We start from the raw sequence: 26,627 nt of genomic DNA, 5'->3' as shown, positions 1-26,627 counted from the left end.
AATCCAGTCTGTCCAGGTCCCTCTAGAGAGCCTTCCTTCCCTCAGGCAGATCAATGCTCCCCCCCAACTTGGTGTCACCTGCAAACTTTTTAAGGGTGCACTTGAATCCCTCATGCAAATCACTGATAGAAATGCTAAACAGAACTGGTCCCAGTACTGAGCTCTGGAGACCACTTGTGACCAGCTGCCAGCTGGATTTAACTCCATTCACCACAACCCTCTGGACCTGGCCAGTAAGCCATTTTTTTTACCCAGTGAAGAGTACACCAGCCTATAACATATGTATCCAGTTTCTCCAGAAGAATGCTGTGGGAGACAGTTGTCAAAGGCTGTACTGAAGTCTAGGTAAACAATATCCACAACCTTTCCCTCATCCATTAAATAAAAACTGTAAAATTCCTGTAACAGCCATAAGACAAAACTTATTTCTTCTCCTGGAGACACTGAAGGGATGATGTCTTTGAAAGTTTTTTATGTCATTAAGAGAACTATACCTCTCACACAAATCGTTGCTAAACTGGTCTGGCCCAAATACTGAGCCCCAAGGACAGTGCTAGGGAAAAATACCTGTCTGCAGTACTTCCAGGCTGTTGCCACATTTTCTCCCTGGCCTGCTCCGCTTCTCCTCTCAGAGCACTGTGAATCCTGTCAGTAAAGCTACACAAGCCCTGCTCCTCCATGAGCCTCTAGTGCACCATAACTTGCGCTCGACTCCCAAGCTGCTCAGCCTTACCCCCTCGAATTCATCACCCTCGATTACCCCCCACCATGAGCCGGGAGCCTCTCTACCGCCTCACGGGTGGCTAGCGTGAGCAGAGGCCGCTGCTGGCGCTTGCCGAGCTGAAGATGGTAAAACCGCAGCTCTGCTTCCAGCAGAACAATTGACACCCCTCTCACGGACCTAAGAATGGAACCAGCGACCCGCCCAACCTCCCTCACAGCCGCCCTTCTTGCGCCTAGACCAGTTCCCTCCCGACTCGGCCGAGGAGCCGCCCCCTCCTGCCTCTCCATTAGCTCCTTAACCTCACTCCCAGCCAGGGATTCGCTCGGCGGCCTGTCAGTCAAGCTGCCGCGCCGTTCGCCCTGGCCCGGATTCCGCCCCGGGAGCCGTTCTAGTGCGTCATCTCGATGTCGCCGAGTACTTCCTGCACAGCCCCTCTAGACGGTTCCCCGCGGTATCTACTGTCCGTGCTGCAGCCGCTCTAGGCAGCGGGAGCTGGCTCTATGACCCAGAGGGGCCTGCTGGTGGGCCGGTGCCGGTGGGCCGGGGGCGAATCCCGGGGGTGGCCCGCGCAGGCCCCGTCCGCGCAGGCCTTCCCTAGGAAGCTGGAGGCAGAGCCAGCCACGCCTTACCCCTGCGGAGCGGCGAAGGTCAGTGGGGGCGCGGGGCGGCGCGGGGCAGGGGTGCTGCTGGCCTTCCTAGGGAGCGGGGCCGAGGCGGGGCCGCACTGCGGGACCCGCAGCGGGACCCGCCGCCTTCCACAGAGCCCGGCCAGGCAGCTGCTGCGACCCGACAGGCTCGGGACCGCTGGCCGGAGCGCGGCGGAGGGGTAGCCCTGGACGCTCCTCCGGGCCCTGTTGATAAAAACTGGTGTTTGGCCTCCCGCTGTGTCCGGGCGATTCAGCTTCCTGAGGCCCACTGGCGTTCTGTCCCCTGCTGAGTGCATCAGCGTGCAGAGACGCTGCAGGGTCTCCAGGTAGGCCCAGGGTGTAAGGACAGAAAGCACAGCACTTGGTAGCATGCTCTGCAGAGAGGAAAGGGCATAATCTTCTGGCAAAGGGATCTTTTCATATTAATTGTTATTCGAATGTCAGCTGAGAGAGCGAGCCGTTTATAGGCCTCTGAAATCTTTCCTGTGACTGACAGGGTTTCCTATAGGTGCTGCCCGCTAAAGGTGGCAGTGGCTCCTCTCTGCCTTCTCTTAATCCAGTTTTGTGCAGCCTGTAAGAAACAAACTGTTGGATTGCCACAAAATTAATTTACACTTAGTCTGAATGGCCAGCGTGTATAGGCAGAGAGATGAATTGTACATATCATATAGCCCATATTGAAAATCACAGCACTGTATGTTACTTTCGATCTCTTAAGTACATTTCTTAATAGTATGTTTGACATGTCAGTGGAAAGGAAGTGTTTGCCAAAGTCAAAGATTAATTATGGCCGGTTTGTAGTAAAATCTGATTCCAAAATATTTAGCCATTTGTTTTATTTTTTTTTACTGAAAGTTAGTGACTTTATGTCTGGTTTATTTGAGGCTGTTATTAATAGGCAGTTCAGCAACAAGTTGCTTACTATTTTTATTCTTTATTATCTATTCTATTAGCACTGCCTTATATAAACTTTTTTTCCTCTTTAGGCTTTAGTTTCTACTCATAAGCAGTTTGTCTTTTACTTCTTGGGTGTCTGCCATCAGTTGTTTATCGAATTAAGTGATTAGTAGGAAAACAGCTGGGATATCAATTAAGGTAGCAAATAAACTGTTAAGGAAAGTAACTGTTCACACCTCAGAATTCTTTAAGGTTTGTTCACACTGCAGTAAGTCATCCATTTCTATTACCTCATCTGGAGTTAGAGGATCAAATCACACCTCTATGATGTAGAAATGAACTCTTGAAAAGGGTGGGATTTTTGCCCCCCCTTTTTTTTAAGAAATGAAATACACCAGTAGGATACATAATGTCAAGAGTATTGTAGGGACACTTATATTTTAATTCTTCTGGAATTTACTATGAAAATAGATTATCATGTCAGTATTGGAGCTCCTACTGTGGTTGCTAATGCTCTAGCACTCGTTGCTACTAAGAATACTTTTTTAGAATTAAAGAGTTTGATTCTCCACAAACCCTTTGGAGACAGTAGCTCAGCAGTTGTATCTGTCGTGATGCAGGTGAAGAAAAGACAGCACTGTGCATGAGAGATTACACCAGGAACAGGATAGTTCAAAGTAATTTCACTTTCCTATAAAGAAACATTTTCCAATCTTTTGCTATCCCATGCACTGCAGTAATGTTTTGAAAATAATTTGTCTTTTATTGCTAAGAATTCGCAGAAGTTTGTGTCTTTCTGTGCAAACATATTCTTCAAAAAGCAGCATTTTTTATTTTAAAAAAATCTTAATATTTTAATGGCTTATTCATTTACACTCTTAATTACCATGATGATTATAGTGTTCTCTGTATTGTTAAGTAATTGATGGAGTCAGTGAATTGGAAAGTGTAATACATTTAAAGCTATTGTCTATGAAGCTTTTGGTTTTGCAAGGGTCTTATATTTACATCCCTCTTTATTGCTTACCAATCTGGCTTGTATTGTGGGAGGGTGAAAGAGGTGGGTGGGTGTTTTTATAAGTAGCAATATCTTTTCTTTTTTTTTTTTTCAAAACACAATATTATGTACATATATATTTACATATTTTTTTTTTAAGTGAAAATTGAGCACAAACCATACTGAAATCGCATTAATCTGCGGACAAGGTAGCTGAAATAACTTCTTTCTTCGAGTTTTGCATCAGTTTGTAAGTCCTTTTAACTTCTAGGCCTGCCATGTTTCATACTTGTAGGTTTTCATTTGTGGAGGTCATCTTTTTAACCAAATGAAAAAAATCACTTCCCACTAAAGCTGTAGTCAAACTTTTAATGTTGATATAATTTAGTAAATAACTAAAATTAGACACATCTGAGTAAGTTGCAAAGTATCTTTTAGTCATGTTAAAAATGTTGAAACTGGGAAATAATAGTGGTGTCACTTCTTTACTGTGAGAGTGACAGAGCACTGGAACAGGCTGCCCAGAGAGGTTGTCTGAGTCTCCTTTGCTGGAGACATTCAAAACCCACCTGGACAAGTTCCTATCTGATGTGGTCTAGGTGATCCTGCTCTGGCAGGGGCTTGGACTAGATGATCTTTTGAGGTCCCTTCCAACCCCTAGGATTCTGTGATTCTGTGTCTGAATCAGCTCTGTCTTTCATCTCTGCCCTAAGGACTCTTAGTACAAGCATATAAAATATCATTCTCTAAATTTATTTTTAAAAAGTTTAATGTCTTAGGTAATGGGTCTTCAGATGCATTGTATATCCATCTACTGATTAGAAGATTGTCAGGTAGCTGGAATGTTATCCCCCAGTTTGTGTTGGTGGGTTATTAAGGGTTAAGCTAGATGTATGGAATATGTTTTGTGCAAGGAAGGTGATTAGTTTTAGGAAGGAATTTTTTGTTTGGTTATTTGAGAGCTCTGTGTGTTTGTGTCCTATTAGATTAATGTATTATTTCCCTACCCCAACACTACATAAAATTGATTTTATTAGAGAGGGTGGTGACTCACAGAAAGGTGTTGATACTTACTGTGATTTAGGACATACAGGAAGCAAATGTTCTTGTGATGAATTAAATAAAACTCTTACTGTTTTAAACATGTGAAAGTAATTTCAAAGCTGTAAGTTTCAGAGAGAGTAGGGGAAAAGAAAAGACAGAGGAGAGAAACAGATGTCTGAAGGAAAAATAGTAATAAATTAAACAGTAGACAAATCAGTTAACAATTTGGAATTATAATGTAATTATAATGTACTCATAATTACTACCTGTGTGCTTTATTTCTATATTGGTTAAAAATGGCCTACTCTTAAAAATAATAATTAAAACAAAATAATTAAAAAATCCCACAGCGCTTGAGATTTCTATTCAGTGAGAACAGGAATCAAGAATAACTTAAAAAATATAAATTTGTCTAGCTAATACTAATTGATAAGTTTTGAAAATAAATGTAACTTCATTAAGTTAGCTGGTAAGCATGGTGTGCTCTAGTAATAAGAAAAATAAAATAATAATAAGAAGAAACAAACATAATATTTTTTTTATGGAAAGATAGCACTTTATCTAATAAGAAATGTACCTCCTACGTTACCAATAACATCATTCTGGATTAATGTCAGTCTAACTGAAGAATGAGATGTATTCTATTACATTATTTTTAATATCTAACTTCTAAAACTTTTTAGATACTTAATGATTTTTTGGACAGAGAGTTTTTTTGAATACTCTCTAGGTAATACATTTTTTAATAAAGGTATTCAGCATGTTTGTTCCAGTTCATCTCATGTCTCCTTTAAGTTATATGGTCACTGACAGAAATATATATTGGTTACTAATTTTAGTGCCAGCTTTCTCCAAGAGCCTTGTTTAAGCATTAGAAAGCAAGATCACAGTCCTGGACTTAAGGAGGGCAGACTCTGGACTCTCTGGGGATCTCCTAGGAAGAGTCCCATAGGATAAGGCCCTGGAGGGTGCAGGAAAGCTGGTTGATACTGAGGGATCACCCCTTCAGGGCTCAAGAGTTGGTCCATCCTAGTGAGTAGGAAATCAGACAAAAATACCAGCAGCCCAGCATGGATGCCCAAGGAACTCATCACAAAACTCAGACATGAAAAGGAAGTATGCAGAAGCAGGGACAGGTAAACTGGGAGGAGTATAGAGGTAGAGTCTGAGATGTGATTAGGAAAGTCAAAGCCTGACAGGAGCTGAATCTGGTGAGAGATGTCAAAGGCAGCAGGAGTTGCTTCTGTAAATATTCTGGTAGCAGGATGATGACTAGGGAAAATGTGGGCTCACTGTTGGATGGAACAGAAGCTCTGGAGTTACCGTACATGGGAAAGGCCAGGCTACTGAAGGCCTTACTTCCATGTCTACTAGCAAGGACTTCAGGAATTGTAAAACCCAGGGGAAGGTCTGGAGCAGGGAGGATGGACGCTTGGTAGAAGAGGCTTACATCAAAGAATACTTAAGTAAACTGGACATGTATTCAGTGACCTATAGGCTGATCAGCCTCACCTTGATCCCTGAAAGGAGGGAAAGTTGTGGAGCAGATAATCCTGGAAGTCATTTCCAGGCACATTAAAAACAAGAAAGTGATCAGTAGTCAGTATGGATTCACCAAGAGGAAGAAGTCATGCTTGACCAACCTCATAACTTTCTATGATAAAATTACTGGCTTAGCTGTCAAGAAAATGGCAGTAGATACTTTTCCAGTAAGTCTTTCAATACTGCCTCATGTGAAATCCTCATAGAGAAGCTGATGAAGTATGGACTGGGTGAGTAGACACTGAAGTTAACATAAAACTTTCTGAACAGTTGAGCCAGGGGGATGGTGATCAGTGGTGCAAAGTTTAGCTGGAGGCCAGTAACTAGTGGTGTACTCCAGAGGTCAATACTGAGACTGATCCCATTTAGCATCTTTGTTAATCATATAATGGTTTGGGTTGGAAGGGACCTTTAAAGATCATCTAGTCCAACCCTCTGCAGTAAGCAGGACATCTTCAACTAGACTGGGTTGATCAGAATCTGAATGATGAGGCAGAGTTGGGAAGTTTGCTGATGAAACAAAACTTTAAAGAGTGGCTGCCACTCAGACAGAAGGATTATGCTGCCATCCAGTTAGACCTTAACAGGATACAGAAATGGGCTGACAGGAGCCTCGTGAAGTTCAGTCGGGTGAAGTACAAAGTCCTGTACCTGGGAAGGATAAGCTCCATAGTCTGGTATCTGCTGGGTGTTAAACATCTGGAAATCAACTGTGAAGAAAAGGCCCTGGGTTGGACACCAAGTTCAAAATGAGCCAGCTGTGTGCCCTTGTGGCAATGGGAGTTAATGACATCCTGGACAGAACTCAAAGGAGTGTTCTCAAGGGAGGTGGTCTCCTCAGCAGTGGTCAGGCTGTGTCTGCAGTACTGTGTCTGATTCTGGCTTCCCCAATATAGTGAAGGCCTGGACATACTGAAAAGCCCAACAAAGGGCCATAAAGATGATTAATGCACTGGATCATGACTCCTGTGAGGAAAGGCTGAGAGAGTTGGGTCTTTTCAGCCTCAAGAAGAGAAGGCTCAGGAGAGATCTTATTAATTTCTATGAAGTAGACATAATTATGTAATTGGTATAGTCAGCAAGTCAAGGGAGGTGATACTCCCGATTTACTCCACTCTTGAGACCACAGCTGGATTATTGTCCAGTTCTGGAGCTCCCAAAACAGGAGGGATGTGGAGCGAGTCCAGAGGGCCACAGAGATCATCAGAGGGCTGGAGCACCTCTCCTGTGAAAACAGCCTGGGAGGGTTGGAGTAGTTCAGCCTGGAGAAGAAAAGGCTCTGGGGAGACATCATAGTGGCCTTTTAGTATCTGAAGGGGGCCTACAGGTTAGCTGGGGAGGGACTTTTTGCTAGTGTTTGTAGTGAGAGAATGGCAGGGAATGTTTTTAAGATGAAAGGGGGTAGATTTAGATTAGATATTATAAAGAAATTCTTTAGTGTGAGAGTGGTGAGACACTGGAACAATGTGCCTGGGAAAGCTTTTGCTGCCCCCTCTCTGAAGTGTTCAAGGCCAAGCTGGATGGGGCTTTGAACAACCTGGTCTAGTGGAAGGTGTCCCTGCCCATGTGGGGGGTTGGAACTAGATGATCTTTAAGGTCTCTTCCAGCCCAAACCATTCTATGACTCTATAATTACCTGAAACAAAGGTGCAAAGAGGATGGAGCCAGGCTCTTTTCATTGGTGCACAGTGATGGGACCAGTGACAGCAGGCACACACTGAAATGCAGGGAGCTTGGCTTGGATATAAGGAAATGCATCTTCACTGTGAGTGTGATCAAGCACTGGCACAAGTTACCCAGGGGAGGTTGTGGAGTCTCTGTTCTTGGAGATACATACTCAAAAGCTGTCTGGACATGGTCCTGGGCAACTGGCTCCAGATGGCCCTGCTTTGAGCTTCCCTGCAGGACTTCATAAACTTACAGTAAACACACTGATCCCTTTCTACTTGTCCCTGTTAATACATTTATAAAAAATTAAAAGGGAGGGGGTGACAGTCAACTCTGAAGTTTTCTTTTTGTTTTTCTTTTTTTTTGTTTTTCTTAGCTTGCAGTAAATATACAAGCAATATTTGACAACCCACCAGTGGACTCACACATGTTTTAGGAAATTCAGAGATAGAAAGCACTCCATACTACTTTAAAATGACTGCAAAAAAAGACCTCTTTGCCAGGAAGGTTCAAGAGAGGCATATTTGTCCTTAAATCACAAACAACTACATGCTACAAATATTGGGACATGTCTGTTTATCTTTCACATCTTAAGTACACTTAACTCTCTGCAAATATATTAGACCTATACATATGTTTAGTATATACTAAGCTGAACAACTCATAAGATACAAGCACAAATACATCCTTTTTATATTTTGTATCTAATGTGCACAGTTAGAAGATAATTTTGTTGATTAAAATCAAGTCTTTCACTAGAATACCCTAATGCAAATTTCTCTCTATCAAGGTCTGGTTTCCAAATGCTAACTTTACAGGAGGAATATTTGAATACATACTTTTTCCTGAAGCATGTATAGAGAGAATTTAGCCTAGATGATGGCAAGTTGTATACAACTAAAAATATTAATAGATTCCAACTCACTGTGATGCTGTTAATGATGACAGCCCCTACAATTTGTTATATCTCTTGGATGGCAACAGAAGGTTGCTTCAGTATGGTGCTTTTAGGCAGACTGCTTATACTTTTTTGGGATTTTTTTGTTGGTTTTGGGGTTTGTGTTTTTTTTGGGGGGGAGGTTGTTTTTTTTCCTCTTGACACCTAATGTAATACATACTTTTTCACATTGACTAGTGAAGGAGCAATAGAAGGATGTGATGCTACAACTAGTATGCTCTCAACACCAGCTTCTCTACAGCACTCCATGTGCTCTTAAGTAGTAAAGTTAAAAACAGCAAATAAAAAAAATTAACAAAAAGGTGGGTTTTGCTAATAAGCTGCAGTCTATTGAGTCAGATCATGCTGTAGATGGACAGAGAAGGTAGCAGGGTCTCGTCTTGCAGCTTTTTAATGAGCTAAATGGTTCCTGCAGCCACATTTGACCTACGTCTACAAACATTGTTAGTTTGCATCCAGACTTTACAAAAATCTTAACGAGAAGAAGAACAGAAAGGATGCTATCTCTTTGTAACATGCCCTTCTCAGATATGGTGGTAGGTATTTTGGGTTTGGAGATAGATTGCAAGAAATTGGAAAATTATTTCAGACTGTTTTCAAAAAGAAATGAAATACAGATTTGTCAGAGGAAGAACAGGTAAAAACTAAGAAATACAAAGCTTTGAGATGGAGTAAAAAGATGACAAATACATGACATGGGAAGATAACGGAATTGTAACAGTGGTGCAACTCTTGAATCAAGTTTGATTCTGACTGGGTATGGGCACCTTCTCCTTTCCCTTCAGGAAAGGACCTGTGGATATTGTTTGCATTTAGAAGTAAGTTGAATCACTTTAATACCATTTTGTGTCTGTAGCTACTTGAGAACAACCTCTCTAAAAATGCTGTCCCTTCCACTGCTTATCTCCACCGTCTCCATTTTTGCTAATGTTGGCAGTAGGGTTGGAAAAGAAAAGAAATAATCCAAATATAAGTTGTAAGAAAACTTAATAAATATATTAAAAATAATGTTATTTAAAAGTATTAATTCTACAAGCAGAGAAGCTGACAGGACATACCACAGGAAGGGGCTGGCGAGGCAAAAGGAAATTTTCCTGGAAATTTAGTTAATGTAGGCCATGACATTGTGGGTGATAACTAAATAAGTAGAATTCACATTGGAATTGCAGGCAGATTGTAGAAGCTGTCACAGTGCACAGCTTAAGCTACCCGCTAAGAAAATTAATATCTCTCTTCTAAACTCTGACTTGTAATAATACGTGTACCAGTGTATTCTAAAATGCTAATTAAGTTCTAGATGTGAGTGTGATGAAAGCATATCAGTCTTCCCATGTGTACTTAAAGTTACTGTATTTACCAACTAATAAAACTGTCAAGATTTGAGGACACTGAGCACATTTGATTTTCCCAGCATCCTTATTAGTCACCGTGTAGGCCTAACATTTTGGAGTACATTCATATCAAAAAGGTAAGAGTAGGATAGGAATCACGTAGTGATGCTTACTTAAACAGAGTAGCCTCTCACCTGCAAGTTTGCATCAATCCTACAGCAGACTTATACAAATAATTCTTTTTTTTTTTTCTTTTCATTTTTGAAAGCAAAGTTTCATTATTTGTATTTACAGTGTTGGGATGATATTCTTGCATATTCAACACGTCGGGTTTGAGAAGCAGATTTCTTCTAGTCAAAGGAAAGGCTTGATTTTCTGTCTTGCTTTTGACTGAGAGTATGATGTTGAGATTCAAAGGCAGCCAGTTTCATGACTGTTTTTCCTGGTCCTCATGCCCTTACTGGTACTGGACACATCTTACCTGATGCTGTGCTGACCTGTTTGTGTACTGAATCTACAGAAAAATGAACAGGTTTGTTTTCTGCCAGTTAAACATACAAGAGCAAATCAGTAAAGGGTCAAATGAAGATTGTCACTAGTCTGTAAGAAAAGGTGGCAATACACAGTTAAAGGAAAATGGCAGGGAGTGACTGTAGTCAGAAATTACATCAGTTTATGTTTCTGTATAACACAAGGCTAAAAAATGAGACATGCATGGCAGATAAAGAACTGTTCTTTATCCTTCCACCAGTTGAGAGACTTTGATTGTAGTTGGATCCAAGTATTCAGTAATTATGCCATATAATACAAAGCTAAAACTTAAAACTGACAGTGAGCAGGCTTTTTTTTTTTTTTTTTTTTAATTGATGCAGGGCATTCTTGGCTTAAGCATATCATAAATATATAGTCTGTAACAAATTTTTTCTTGCATACAGTTCTCATTTTGCTACAGATGTGGACAGAGTTTAATTATGAGTTGGCTATGCATTTAAGGCAGATTTTGCCTTTCTCTCAAGTATTTCTTATAAAAAGGTAAAGGACCTTATGTTCCTGCAGTTTAGTACTTGGATCAGCATTGTTACATTTGCATATCTGATTATTCATGATTGTGTAGTTGGTGTGCATATATATGTAAAAAGGGAGAAAGTTGGAATAAAATTTTGGCAATGACTGAGTTTCACAAATGATGAGACTAAGGCGCTAAATGCAAAATTTGAGTTCTGTCATCTGTGGTAAATTGTATCTGTGCATATCGAACAAACACTGTTTCTGAATCCCTTCTACATATCTTCTCAATTTTCATCCTGACATTCCCATACCTGTCTGATGATCCATTCATATGGATCAGACAGGTAGGAGCAGAACAGAAACACAGAGCTGTCAAATGGGAATTTAAGTTAATGACTCTTTTTTTAAGTAGTTTTGAATCAAATAAAGGTAAGGAGGGATATAGAAAAAATGCATAAAATTGGGGTTGACACTGTGCTTGATAAATATAGGCTATGTGAGATACAGTGCCCTTACAACAGTGCAAAGCAGATATTAGGTATGTCACAGGGCATAAGGTCAATTTTTCAGGTAAGTAACAGTACCCCACAAATGAAGAGTTATGGCTGTAACTGCCTATAGTGTGCTCACAGCCATGCATTCATGTTCTGTCTTTGAACCTTTCTGAAAAGGAGCTGCATACCTCTGCCACAGTGTGATGTTTCACCTTTTTAACACAACGGATGACACATCTACTAAGCTTTGCATCCTTTTCACTTTTACACATGCAATGCAATATGACTTTCAGTTATCCATCCTTGTATCAGATCTTTGTATTCTCATCATAACCAAAATCTCTTCAAACCCAAGGATCTCCCTGTCATCTGATGATGTGATCAACAGTTGAGAGCTACAATTATAGCATAGGAGTTCTTTTATCTTTCCCATGCGCTTATACCCCTTGATAAAGGTTTAGTCAGAAATATTGCCGGAGAATGGCCTATCTTCTCCCCCCACATAAGCCCCTTCCTTGCAAGGGGCTGTTTCTTCCTAATTAAACATCACAACTGTAACACTGTCAAGCTACTTCAAGAAACCCTCCAACCATTTTGGTTTAGCAACTTGATAATTCCCATTATCTAGTTCCAAAGAAAGAGAGTAAATACTGTGTATTGTGCATGTTATTTTGCTTTTCAATTTAGAGTTCAAGGTATTTTTTTGAATTATTTTTTTTAAAGTTTCAAATTACGATGCAGCTTTCATTTGTTGAGCTTTTGGATTCTTTTATCACTGGTTTAATTAAAAGTAACAACAGCTGGATTTAATTTACTACAGCAAAGAATGGGAACTTACAAGTGGAATTGACACATCCTTTTAGAGAGGACTTTGCAATTTGACATGCTAAGGAAAAGGATGTCAAGAGTAAATAAGACGGGGGAAGAAGAGGAATGGCATACGGCATAAAGAAGAATAGTGATTGAACATTTGACTTGTTACATGCTTATATTCCTATTTATTCTAATACATTAAATTTGGGGCCATATCCAAAAAGTTGGTAGGAGGATTCTCTTTATGTTCTTTATGCTATATGGAATACAAATGTACATTGAGCTTTTGTAGCCTTAAATTTAACATAAATTTTAAAAGGTGCTATCTTAAATATTAGTGATGCAGTAATTAGTCTATCAGATTCAATTTAATAATATGTCTCTTAAAAGTGCTGAGTGATCACCAATTTTTCTGAAGTCGGTGGGAGCTCTTAGCATTTGGAGTATCTTTAACAGTAGCCAATAATAGTCTTGGTTGCTAACATTCATTGAGAGAATGTATTACATTGACATGGGATTTTCAGTTTCCATCAGATACTGTCAGAAATTACTGATATACAGCTCCTAACAGTGCAGTGCTTTCCTACTGCTCTTCGTTACTATTACATCATTCTGGCTCTTCTGAGCTGGTTTTGATTTTGTAACTTGAAGCCCTAATATTTTGAATCTGTCAGGTAGTTTATGGAAGATAAATCAATGGGTTATTGTTGCGTTTTCTTGCTGTCTTCAGGCATTCAGCAGTGGCTAATCTCTTGTATCCTATTTTATTAAATCTAAGTTTACAGAGTTAAAATTGGAAAAGCAACCTGTGATTTGAAGGTATCTTTGCCCTGCACTTCATCTTCTGACATAGAATAGATCGGTATAATTCAGGATACTGGAACTTGTTACTAGCTGCTCATTTAACCTCCTTAGTGCAAAACTTAATTTTATCTGTGGGATTGATTTTGCACAGTCAGTTATTCAGTGTTTTCCTTTATTTTCTAAATTTTAAAAATAATCCTGCCTCTCAGGAATATAAAAAATGTATAATATTTTCTGTGATTGCAAAGTGTTACTGATTTTTCAATTAGTGTTAGTAGTTATTCCAAATGGATAAATAATCCGTTGGTTCTTTACAAAATTATAGTTACCTCCTAAAGTATATAGAAATCCATACAGTAATACAAAATCCATCTTTTGTAAGTTTATCTGAGTTATTGATATAGCGATAAGTTAATTTTACAGTGACTAAGAGAGAGCACAGTTGGAGCTCCCAGTTAGAGGTGGATCTGAGGATGTATCTCTCTGCACTACATGAGCAGGAAAGATATGAGAACTAATGGCAAAACATATTTTGAGCTGCTGGAGTTTAGGTTCTGTGTTTTATTATGAGTTAATGTAAAGGAAGATTTTAAAATTAACTCTATAGATATATATTTAAAGTGTATTGATTTCAAGTTGACGTTAAAATATTCTCTATTGAGAAAAACTGAAAAGAACAATTATATGGAATATTTTCACACAAAAAAAACCCCACAACAACACAAAAACAACTGGGAAAAATGCATCTCACATTAAAAAAATATTTTGGCATTCTTGTGGTGGGTAGAAGATAGTTTTCATTGGGATCTTTCCAGCAGGACCAGAACCCTGGACTTCTACAGAGCAAACTTCGGCCTCCTCAACCAATTGTTAAGGGAAGTCCCATGGGACAGAGTGCTAGAAGGTAAAGGGGCTCAAGATAGCTGGACAATATTCAAGGACCACTTCTTGCAAGCACAGCATCAGTGTGTCCCAATGGGTAGAAAATCTAGTAAGGGAGCTAGGAGACCAGCGTGGTTAAAAAAGGAACTGCTGGGGAAACTCAAGTGGAAGAGGAAAATCTATAGATCATGGAAGGAGGGGCTGGTCACTTGGGAGGAATATAGGAATGTTGTCAGGGAATGTAGGGAGGCAACTAGGAAAGCTAAGGCCTCCTTGGAACTTAACCTTGCAAGTCGGGTTAAGGACAGTAGAAAGGGCTTTTTCAGATACATAGCCAACAAAGCTAATACCAGAGGCAATATAGGCCCACTGCTGAATGAGGTGGGTGCCCTGGTGACAGAGGATATGAAGAAGGCAGAGGTGCTGAATGCCTTCTTTGCCTCTGTCTTTACTCCTGCAGGCTTTTCCCATGAGCCCCAGATTCATATAACCCCAGAAGTAGTCAAGATAGGTGAGGACATAGTAGATGAGGATTGGGTTAGGGATCAGTTGCATAATCTGGACATCCATAAATCGATGGGTCCGGATGAAATGCATCCAAGGGTGCTGAGGGAGCTGGCGGAGGTCATTGCTAGTCCACTCTCCATCATCTTCGGTAAGTCATGGGTAACTGGAGAGGTGCCTGAGGACTGGAGGATAGCAAACGTCACTCCAGTCTACAAGAAGGGCAAGAAGGAGGACCCGGGTAACTATAGACCGGTCAGCCTCACCTCCATCCCTGGAAAGGTAATGGAACAACTTGTCCTTGGCACTATCTCTAGACATATCAAGGAGATGGGGGTCATCAAGAGCAGTCAACATGGTTTTACCAAGGGTAAGTCATGTTTGACTAACCTCATAGCCTTCTATGAGGAAATTACTAGGTGGATAGATGATGGTAGAGTGGTAGATGTGGTCTATCTTGATTTCAGTAAAGCATTTGACACCGTCTCCCACAGCATCCTTGTAGATAAGTTGATCAAGTATGGGTTTGATGATCAGGCAGTGAGGTGGATCAAGAACTGGTTGAAAGGAAGAAGTCAGAGAGTTGTAGTCAATGGGGCAGAATCTAGTTGGAGGCCTGTGACTAGTGGAGTCCCTCAGGGGTCGGTACTGGGACCGGTGTTGTTCAATATCTTCATCAACGACCTGGATGAGGGCACAGAATGTACCCTCAGCAAGTTTGCTGATGACACCAAGCTGGGAGGAGTGGCTGACACACCAGAAGGCTGTGCTGCCATTCAGAGAGACTTAGACAGGCTGGAGACTTGGGCGGGGAAAAACCTGATGAAGTTTAACAAGAGCAAGTGTAGAGTTTTGCATTTGGGGAAGAAAAACGCCATGCACCAGTACAGGTTGGGGGCTGACCTGCTGGAGAGCAGTGTAGGTGAAAGGGACCTGGGGGTCATGGTAGACAGGAGGATGACCATGAGTCAGCAGTGTGCCCTTGTGGCTAAGAAGGCCAATGGCATCCTGGGGTGTATTAGAAAGGGTGTGGTTAGTAGGTCAAGAGAGGTTCTCCTCCCCCTCTATTCTGCATTGGTGAGGCCACATCTGGAATATTGTGTCCAGTTCTGGGCCCCTCAGTTCAAGAAGGACAGGGAAGTGCTTGAAAGAGTCCAGCGCAGAGCCACAAGGATGATTAAGGGAGTGGAACATCTCCCTTATGAGGAAAGGCTGAGGGAGCTGGGTCTCTTTAGTTTGGAGAAAAGGAGACTGAGGGGGGACCTCATCAATGTTTACAAATATGTAAAGGGTGAGTGTCAAGACGATGGAGTTAAGCTTTTTTCAGTGAAGACCAGTGATAGGACAAGGGGTAATGGATACAAGTTGGAGCATAGGAGGTTTAAGATGAATATCAGGAAAAATTTTTTTACTGTAAGAGTGACAGAGCACTGGAACAGGCTGCCCAGAGAGGTTGTGGAGTCTCCTTCGCTGGAGACATTCAAAACCCGCCTGGATGCCTTCCTGTGTGATGTACTCTAGGTGACCCTGCTCTGGCAGGGGGGTTGGACTAGATGATCTTTCGAGGTCCCTTCCAACCCCTATGATTCTATGATTCTATGATCTTAAATTTGTGAGCATAAAAGGAGGGATAGTAGACCAAGGGTATGGCTTGCTGTCACACACATCCAGCGTGGCAACACTGAGTGCACAGTATCAAGTGCCTTGTAGCTCCTGAAGAAAAGAGGAACTGTCCATTAGTGCTGGTTTCTCCAGAGGGATGTGATTCCTCTCATGTCCACCTCAGTTCCCCCTGCTTGGGCCATAGATCTGAATGCTGGGACTTGGTAGAATTGAGTCTGTTGAGAAGGCTATAAAATCTATTTTTTCTTTCTATTGAGATAGTTTATTATAATAAACTGAAATAATAATAAATGTTAGAGACTTGATATATCGGCAATTCTTCAGTGGACTGGAAATCAAAAAGAGTTGTCTGGGCAAAAATAATTCAACATGGGATAAATGTAAAGGAGAAGCATAGGAATGTAAGAATAAAGTCAGTGATTCTAAAGAATAAAGTGAGTTTAATTTACAAAGCATGAGAAAAGAAGCAATGAAAGGGTCCAGAGATCTATGAGGAGGCACAAAGGGATAGGCCCATTAGCAAGTTCTGTTATTAAATAAGAACAAAGAGCAAGTAACAGATTTTCAAAGACTGATTCTTTACTTCATACTTTGTAAAAGATATATTATGACCTGTTACTTCATAAAATTAATCTTAGGAAATAAAAGTGGAACATAAGCACATAAAGAATAGCTTAAGGAATCTTAATATAGATGTGCTCAAGTGGCAAATCCTAGTAAAATTCATCCTAGAAAGACTGAGGAATTAGACACCACTGATTTTATCTCTTTATTTAATGTCTCAATGGGTAAAAAAAGCCAGCAAAATAGGTTTGTGTGTGTGTGTGGTTTTGTCTTTTTATTCTTTTGTTAAGAAAATTGTTGGAGCTCTCAATTTTTATTCCAAATAGAGATTCAGGAGTAAATAGTTTAGCAATTATTTTTACCTAAATATGTGCTAAAAAGAAATTTTAAAACAGCCAGTATGGTTTGACTTGACCTGTTTGTAAGAAACCTCAATCTCTTTCTCCTCTTAAGAGTGACAGGCTTAGTAAGTAAGAGGAAAACTTTAGGCACAATACAGCTTGATTTTAATGAAGACTTTTCCCCTACATAAGCAAGCTAGGGAAACATAATATTGTCATTGTCTCCATTAGATGCTAATATTATCAGCATTAAGTTGAAAAATTGTCTTTACAGAGAAATTACTACTCTGTCAAGATGAGCAGGTATTAATAAGTTGGATGACTGAAGAGAACCCACACAGAAGTTACTGATGATACTAACCTGCAGAGGCATTGAAAGTTTTGTGTTGGGTTTTTTTGTTTGTTTGTTTTTTTTCTTTGTTTTGAGTGTAATCCAAATACTCCTGATGGATTTGGAGAGAACTGCTGAAATCAACAAGATGGAAAACAATTCAGGCTAGCATGAAGTACTGCATTTAGAAGAAAAATTCAAACAAATACTCAAACAGAAAAATGACAGAAAAAGATCAGAAGATATAGTAGACCTCAAGGTAAACACTAAGTATGCTGCCGGAAAAAAATTTGTGTGTTGTTTTTTTTTTCTGATAGATCATGCCAGGCATGTTTTAGGAAAGATGACATTGTCTAATTGGCAAATCTTCTATATGTAGTACCCTCACTTGCCTCACCATTTTTAGCTCTTGAGAATACGTAGACAAACTTGAATTTCTTCTCTGTTGTTCTTACAGTGTTCTCCCATGGAATTAGCACTGTTCTTATTTGTAATAAAGATGCTTTAGGTTTAATATGAGAAAAAGATTCTTTGTAATTGTTAGTGTGATAAAACACTGAAACAGAGAAACTAGAGAATGTGTGGAATCTATTCTATTAAGCAGTTGAACATCTGTCAAAATATTCTTGAGCTTGCATTTGTGCTGAGTTAGGATTAGCTAGTCTCTTGTGGTCCATTCTTGTCTGTGCATTAGTGCTCAGACTACATGTTTTGGCTGCACAGAAGAGATAATCTAAAATAGTTAAATCATTAACTCAGTTAAGTGAATGGGGGTGCAATGTCTTGCATCCTAAATGCTATTTTAAGTTAGAGCAGTAAGAAATTAAGTTCATTTATTTAATAAAAATTATTTGCACTTCCCAAAAAGTGTTTTGACAAATCATACTTAAAAATATTTTGAAGTTTCTGCATACAATATTTTATCTTCTAAGGATTATGCTAGAAATGCCGAGAATGCCCCTTGATTACTCATCCACAGTGGAATAGCCCTGTGGAAAAAAATTACACCCTAGAGGTTACTTGGATTTGTATATTCCTGCAGGCAAAGTCTACAGACCTGTAAATTTAAATGTAGAATTTTTGCAGGTTGAATGCATTGACAAATATGCCTGATTGTAATACATCTCTTACTGATAGTCCCAGAACAGGTCAATAATAATGCTTATATTGATAGCAGCAGTGCAGGAGATGTTACTTGGTATTGTAGCTAAAATCCATGTTATCCCCTTAATCATAATTACATTAATATTGACAGACTGTTGACAATACTCACATTACTATTGATAGATTTCTGCCAATAACATGTTTCCAAATAAAAGATATTCATTCATAATTTGTACAATGCTCAATAACAGTACTAACATATACCAGAAGACATTCACTTTTCCCTGGTGATACACAATAATAATTTATTTTTGTTGCAGAGTGAACTGTACAAGTAGCATTGTTAACTTGTTTAGTTTAAAAAAACAAAGCAAAGCAACTAGGTTATTTAAGAAATAAATGTTCTGTGGGGTTTTCTCTGGGAGGCAATTTTAAGGTTTTCTATGCAATACCTGTGATGATACAAAATCAAGTGAGAATGTTTCAAGTAGTAGTCTTCAGTGTTTGTCTTGAAGTGTATTTATGTAACAAGTCAATCACACATAGAGTTTATTATGTATCTTCACCTGACTTTTGACTGTTCAAATCTGATAATATAAGCTAAGCCTATTGGCATCCTTCACTGAGCATTGATATTTTTCTGTTTCATTACTGTGTTTACAATTCTGAATTCTTAAGTTTTTTTTTAAAAAATCAAATAGACCAAATAAGGGAGTTAAACGAGTAAGGACATGGCAAATATAATTTAATGCAGAAACACAGAGGAAAAGAAACATTCTCTTTATAGTCTGTGTAGCTCAGCAGAATATCAAATGCAAAAGTAACATTTAAAAGTACAAGTTAAATATTTTGACACTTACAGGCTGTGTTTTTTATCTAGTCTTAAACTAGAATATTTCTCATTTATTCCTTCTGTAGGACTACTATTTTTAAGAGACAGTACAAATTGAAAAATCTACAAATTTCTGAAAGCATTTTGTATGGAAGAAGTAATTTTAAAAGGGAGAACTTTGTTTATTTTTTTTTTTATTATCACTTGAAAAAATTGTTACCACAGATAAAGAATATAATGACAATTCCCAATTATAGCAAAATGGAGACTACCATTTAGGCCTCTTCTTTCAAAGAAATAATTGCTGTTATACAGATCATTAGGATATTCGCAGACATTTTTCATAGGAAAACACACATTTCAAACTTAATGTCTGTTTGTGCGAAGTAAATGTCTACTCTGTAAGTACAATAAAGCCTTAAATCGGTTCAGAAGTAAGCATAGCATATAACTGTACACTTGACCCCATACTAAACAGTGTGCACACTCAGATGTGCTTACACATTCTAATCAAAGCCATATGGATATAATCTTTAAGTAACTCACAGAGTCCAGTTAACAGCCATGGTCTGTAGCTTAGTGTTCTTAGCAACAAAGAACTTCAGAACAATGCCCAGTTTTGTTGCTTAAATTGCTTGCCTAATTGTTCATCAAAAAGAAAACTTTGCTGCCTTAGGAATATTATAAGCATAATTTAAAAGATTTCAATATTATTATTTATTGCTTGTGTTTCTAGTGGATATTTTCCATCTTTTTATAAAAGTTACTTCAAAGTTGAATCAGTCTGCTGGTTGATAATTCAGGAAAATATGTTTAATATGTCACATTTAAATGTTGATGCTAGCTTTTTAAAAAGGAGACTTGGATTTTTGCAAGATCTCAAAGGTTAACAAACAGTGGTTGCACCTGTTGGTTCAAAAATAGTTCCCATTTTCTGTATACTAAGTTCCAGCCCACAGTGACAGCTTCTTTGAAGTTATTCTATGAAGTTATTTCTATAAAGGATCATGGACATGAAAAAAAAAAGAGGAATTGTCACAAATTAATTAGATTCTACAGTGAGGCATCCACTAATTTTTGGGAAGGCCAAGGTCCAAGTTCCAGGGAAGAGCTTTACAACATCTAGTCTGTCCTCCTGTGAACATCTGGAATAAAAGCAATGCTAGAACATTGCTTTTAAGCGATGGTTAAGGCATCATGTGGTCAAGTTTTAAGAATCTCCAGGGATGGAGGTCTTTTAGTTTCCCTTTGTCCAATTAGAATTTCTTGTGTAGCGAATTACAACCAGTGGCCTCTCTTTCTTTCACTGCATCTTACAGAAAGGTTTGACTTAGTCTTCTCTGCAGCCTTTAGGTAGTGGAAGATTATTAGATCACTCCTCAGCTGCCTTATCTTCAAGTTGAACAATATTTGTTGATAAGCTCATAAGTTCAGTAGTTTGAAGGGTAACTTTGTGTATTGGGAATTGTATAAAGTACTAGTAGGAAGGTGACTGAAAGTAGTAGGAGGGAGTAAAATGAGTGGAAGGGACTGAGGTCTTACCAGATTGGAGAAGTTGCTAGACTTTTAGGGGTTACAAGTGAATAGGACTAAACGAGAATGACATGTTGCAGAGCAGAGAGTTATTGGAGGCTGTGGTTTCTAAAATAGTAGTGAGAGGAGAAGATGAGTAGTAGGAAGCCAGTCATTTGAGCTGGAGATTTTTAAGTGATATGGCAAGATCTAGTAGGGCTTGAATTGGTCCTTTGATCACAAACTGGAGGAGGTAAGATACGGGGATGATCCTGGATAATGCTTTCCAACAGCACTTCCTATGCTTTGGTGCTACTACAGAAAAGACAGAAGTGTGACTGAGACAGACTTGGGTATACTGCCTTTCTATACCCTTGCATCCTGACTTGTCAGGCCAGCGTGGATTGATACAACAAACCTCGTAGCTGTTTGCCAGGAGGAGGTGCCCTTATACTACCTTCAGCCATATTTTGCTTGCTAATGAGGAAGGAGCAGTTTAAAGAAACCGTGGAGTTACTGTGTGCCCTACCCATGTTGCCAGTGTTAGTTAATTGGAAACTACTGTTGTACAGCATATATTAAGCAAAATAATGGTTTTAACTGGGTTTCTTAGAAAACAATTACTGGTTTGGAGGATTATTCTTTTAGTATTCTTAGCATCATTAGCAACCACTTCTATGTAGGATCCTACATGGCATCTTTTATTCAAAGCAATCTTGAGTTATAGCAGGTTTTCCTCTTGTAAATAAGGATTTGCAGTGCCTTCTGTACTTTCTCTAGAAGGCTGTTAACGTTTTCTTGTCTGTTATACAAAGTATCTGGTTTAGAAAGTGAAATATGTTGCTTACTACCTGAAATACACCACTTCTTCTAAAACACTTGTTTGTTTTTTTTGTGGACAAAAGGAACCAAAAATCAGTTAGCCCACAATTTTGCATTACTGAGGTGTTACCCATATTTTGCTTATGAAATTTATTGCATTTAATTCCTTAGTCACAGAATTCCAGATACAATAACATTTAAACCAAGTGATTTTTGAAGATGTTTTGGTTTGTTTTTTTCTCTGCAATCCTTGAACAAGAAGAGTATACATTTGTTGAAGTTTCTGGGATGCATTGATCATCTTGCCAGGAGGTTGATTATACAAGTAGCACAATGCCACACCTGTCAAAAGACTAGAAAATATATACTAGTTTTGGTGATGTACTGTATAGTAATTTAGGTCTGATTGCTGAATATTTCTTTAATCTCATACGGTGATTCTTCTCTAAACTAGTAACTGCCTTTATTTATCAAATTTATCATTCACATCCTAATTTTCATCTAACCTTCTCTAATCTTTAAATTTGTTCGCATTTCTAAGATTTTACTTTCAGCTGCAGCTACTGAAGTACTTACATGGCAATATTTTCTATCCACCCCACTGTTCTCTTCTAGATTTTAGTTGGTATATTAATTTTCCCTGTTTCTCCATAAAACATTATGTAGTTTTACAATTCTTCTTCCTAATCATCTATGCTAAGGTCCAGTTGAATATTACAGATATGCATAGCGTTATTATTTTTTAAAATTTGTAGAGTGAAATACTAAATCTGCAAAGTGTTGTAAATACTTAGAAGCTGTTAAAACACTTCCCTATAACCAAATTCAAATGTTACTGTTTGTGAGAAATAGTCTCTCTTCTTTTGAGATGAAATTTTATACTGTTAACATAAAGCTTCCTGAAAAATCTTTTAGCATATTAATACAGAATTATGAAAAAGCTTTTGTTATTGTCTGCTGCTAGTGTATATAACAACTTTGTAATCTTTAGCAATGATAAAAATAGAAAGTGCTCCATTATACTAAAATATTTTTGTGTTTGTTTGTAGAACATTTTCTCTGTGAAGAAATGGCATCCAGCATTGGAAATGAAAAGAGTGTGAATCCCGTGCTCAGAATAAGTCAACTTGATGCTCTTGAGTTAAACAAAGCCCTGGAACAACTAGTGTGGTCCCAGTTTACCAGTTGTTTTCATGGATTTAAACCAGGGGTGTTGGCTCATTTTGAACCAGAAGTAAAAGCATTTTTATGGCTTATATTATGGAGATTCACTATTTATTCCAAGAATGCAACTGTGGGGCAGGCTATTCTGGATATTCAATACAAGAACAACCTATCTCAGACAGAGAAATACCAACCTTTGAGCAAACACCAGAAGTTATGGTATCTTATTTTCACTGTGGGTGGAAGATGGTTGGAAGAAAGATGTTATGATTTATTTAGTAATCGTCAGCTGCAATCTTTCTGCAAAATTAAGCGTTGTATTACCTTTGGAGCTGGACTTATTAAACTTTGTGGACTTGTAAATTTTCTGATTTTTCTTCAGAAAGGAACATTTGCAACACTTACTGAACGCATTCTAGGAATTAGGTCAGTTTTTTGCAAGCAGCAAAGTGTTCGTCAGGTAGGATTTGAATACATGAACAGGGAGCTCTTATGGCATGGCTTTGCTGAATTTCTGATCTATCTGCTACCACTTATTAATGTACAGAAACTAAAACTTAAAATTTCTTCTTGGTGTTTGCCTGTTGCAGGTCTTTCCAATAGTGAAAATACATTAACAGCTCACTGCAAGGAATGTTCGCTATGTGGGGAATGGCCTACCATGCCCCATACCATAGGCTGTTCACATGTTTTTTGTTACTTCTGTATTAAAAGTAACTATTTATTTGATATGTATTTTACATGTCCTAAATGTGGCTCAGAGGTACACAGTCTGCAGCCACTGAAATACAAAATTGAAATGACAGAATTGCATGTGTGATAAGGCTTGTGTGGTTTGGTTTTATACTAGACCTGGAGTACTACATTGCAGAGATTAACAGAAAAATTCAGAAAATCTTGTAAAGGGACTGTTTCAACATGCGTTTAGAGACTATAAATTGTTGCAGCATGTTTCTTTACTGTTTTGTTTTCTTTTTTTAACTGAGTAACAATGACAACTTGCCTCTCTGTGAAGGACAGAACAGAACGGAGTTCACCAGCTCTTCTACTCTCTTGGATTGCTTTATTCCAGTTTGGTACCCCTATGTTGTCAAGTCATTACTTCTAGATCCAGAGTCTGTCAGCCTGCCACGTCCTAACTACATGCTATGTACTTCCTTCAAAGATAAGGAAGATGCCCAGTAAGCTTTTACTCATTTTGTGGATTTTAACTGCCTTGTTCAAAAAGCTTCTGCCATTGCCAAATTAGCAGGCAAAGTCCTCCTCATCATGCCTAAACACCAATTTTAAATTTGAATGTTTAAAATTTGAATTCCCACTGTGATGTTTCCCTGCAAAAAGGAAAGGTTTGAGATTGTCATCTCAAGCAGATCGTGGTTTTCATCATATTCAGCCATCATAACAGACATATGAGATACAGGTATAGATCATAAGGTTAGCATTCCATCTGGTAGACAGACAAGATACTCCATGGTTAACACATGCCTACAGGAGATCTAACCACTTCCTTTGCAAATACAATGCACCTTCTAGACCTTTATGAGATGACAGAACTAATTTTCTCACTCAGCTGTTTGTCTTTGATCTTCAGTGATGTATGTATGAACACCTCCGCCTTTTTCTGTATAAAGCTGAGGGAGGCAGTCCATCATCCATTGGAGCATGGCAGCTGCCCAAGGTAACCTGCATTCTTCTGAGTCAGAGACACTGGAGAAAACTGCTTAATCACAATATACTGTCTTTGGGACTTGCCAGTCTTTTTGGTGTGGTCAAGGCGGGTGTCAAACCTCACTAAGTACCACACAAAAGATCAAACACAGTTATGTGCATATTGACATATTAAAGAAACGGATAACTCTTCCTGTTTTTTACCATTAGTATTTGCTTTCTCTGTTGGCTTTACAGTGTTTTTATTGTTCCCAGTTTTATCACTTTATCCATTTATTCTCTGACCTGGTTTTATAAGATTTATTTTTTTCAAACACTCAGTCCTTTTTGAACAGTAAATCTTACCCAGAAGTGTCTCATTAACACAAAAATACATTGCATCCTTTTTTGGCTCTTAAATCAAATTCTCAAAAACTTAGGCAATAAAATGCAGTAAATCACTTTATGATGGCTGTGTTCTTGAATGGCTATCATCAATAGTCAGTCTCAAAAATAGTATGGTAAAAACTGATCCAATATTTTTTATCTCCTTTTATGAACTGTTTTATTACATTCTTCAGTGTCTGATTAAAACAACCCACCAGCCTATTTGTTTGAAGATCTTAAATTCTAGGTTTTGATCTTTAGTGACATGCAACGCTTTCATCTGATGCAATTAAATATAGTTAGGAGGTTCATAAGTATCTATGGGCAGCCCAAAACTTGATTAATTCTGCTACTGTTCTGTGAGTCAACAGACTTCAGAGCAACTGCTTCCAGATACTGTGCTGCAATGTATTATTTGTCATCAAATGTAAGTATCAGCAGCCTGCCGAATTTGTGTTATTCATGGCTGCAGTTTCGACAAGCTGATGTAAACCTGATTTTATTAGAAGTATCAAAACTGGAAAGCCTGTTGAATATCCTGGAGTCACTTGATGTTCCTGAGGTGATTCTGTTTGAACTGTCCCTGCACTTCACTTGATAGCTCATCCCAAGCTAATATATTAGGAGCCCTGACTTTGAGGTGGTCTAATGTCTCCAGAAAGGGTTGTCAGCATTCCTGTTACCTCTCTCTTTACCTGTTTTTAATTAATTAAGATTTGTACGCATCCAGTGTTTGTATTTTACAATCATAGCACATCTTTGTTTTGCGTGGACTCCATTCCTTCTGAAGTCACAATGCAGTATTGTATCATTCTAAAGTCACAGAGCAGTATTGTGTCAAAAGAGCATGCATTTCCTATATTGGATTCTGTTAGGTGTCACATTCTTACGTAGGAGTTGACTTCTTTCCTTTTTATAAATGTTTCTTTTTCATGATTATTTAAGGAGTGCTATCTTCCTTTTTCATTTCACCTCTCTTTGTCCTGCTGTTTGATTTACCTAAGCTGTATGAGTTTCCTGCGGTTTGTTTTGTCTCTTGCAGCTTCATGCAGTTGAAATCCTAGAAAAATCTATGCGGTTTTTCATCCCTATTATACAGTATCAGTAGAAGACCTGCTTCCAGAAGTTTTGTACTTCAGTTGTATAGCTGTTCTCACTGTGCTCTGTTGCACTTGGCTTCCCTGTTTTTCTTCTGGAGTTGGACTTTTGATAATTAACTTTTGATGGATTGTTATACCAAAGCATTGGCCTACTACAGTAGTACCTAATTGTTAGTGTGTTACATTTGTACCCCAGAACACTGACCAAGTTTGTAAAGTCTTTGTCTTAGGGCATAAATAAACTGTTTGCATTACCCTAAGATTCTAGATCCTAAGGTGTGGCTTTAATTCTTCTATTTTCCATGCAAGTAAGCAGGTACCACGCATCTTGCAGAAATAGGTTTGAGAAGAGAATGGTTATTTTTGTCAAATATATATTTTATAATTTTTTTTCAATCTATCATGTAAATGAAACTTTTGCTCAGATGTAGTCACAACTGAGATTGATGAGACCAAGACTTCAGCTTGCATATTGAAAACCTGCTGACTACCAGGTTAGTTTTCTAGTCAACATTCAGCATCTTCCTTATAGATCTGTAAAATTAAAAAAGTACACTTTTTTTTTTATATTGTAATTCTATTCTGTTGTGTCTTGTGATATATAAACTGGAGAGAAGTGTCACTTGAAGATATTACAGAAAAAAAAGTAGATTATTTGTAGAGTAATCAAAGGATAATTAATTTTACATACTAATTGCATTGATAATTTGTCCTCATAAGCATTGTATTTTCAGGTTAAAACTGTACTATAACAAAGGACTAAGATACATCTGGTGATTCTTCCTGCAGTAGAAGGAATAAAATTTATTTTGCAATGTTAATCTCTTCAGTCATTTTCTCTAAACAAAAGGTTTTTGCTTTTCAGCTACTATGACAGTGTACTTTTA

At 38.5% G+C, this 26,627-nt stretch overlaps 1 protein-coding gene across 2 annotated transcripts; it reads left to right on the top strand.

Annotated features, from left to right (window-relative positions):
* The first annotated feature begins 1,001 nt into the window (after positions 1-1,001).
* On the top strand, positions 1,002-26,561 carry PEX2 (peroxisomal biogenesis factor 2). Of its 2 annotated transcripts, XM_051610385.1 has the most exons (3): positions 1,002-1,371; positions 17,116-17,431; positions 22,492-26,561. In XM_051610385.1, the coding sequence occupies exon 3, from the start codon at positions 22,512-22,514 to the stop codon at positions 23,424-23,426; it is 915 nt and encodes a 304-aa protein (XP_051466345.1). In that variant the 5' UTR covers positions 1,002-1,371; positions 17,116-17,431; positions 22,492-22,511; the 3' UTR covers positions 23,427-26,561. The 2 variants fall into 2 exon arrangements, with proteins under 2 accessions (XP_051466345.1, XP_051466343.1); XM_051610383.1 differs by lacking the exon at positions 17,116-17,431 and having other exon boundaries at positions 1,003-1,371.
* The last annotated feature ends 66 nt before the right edge of the window (positions 26,562-26,627 follow it).

Source organism: Apus apus, chromosome 2 (assembly GCF_020740795.1).
Source record: "Apus apus isolate bApuApu2 chromosome 2, bApuApu2.pri.cur, whole genome shotgun sequence".
NCBI classification, from domain to species: domain Eukaryota; kingdom Metazoa; phylum Chordata; class Aves; order Apodiformes; family Apodidae; genus Apus; species Apus apus.
This window is presented reverse-complemented; position numbering and strand designations above follow the sequence as displayed.

Bases quoted from the DNA above. Each gene is read 5' to 3' on its own strand.
- PEX2 (XM_051610385.1), top strand. From the start codon at position 22,512: ATGGCATCCAGCATTGGAAATGAAAAGAGTGTGAATCCCGTGCTCAGA.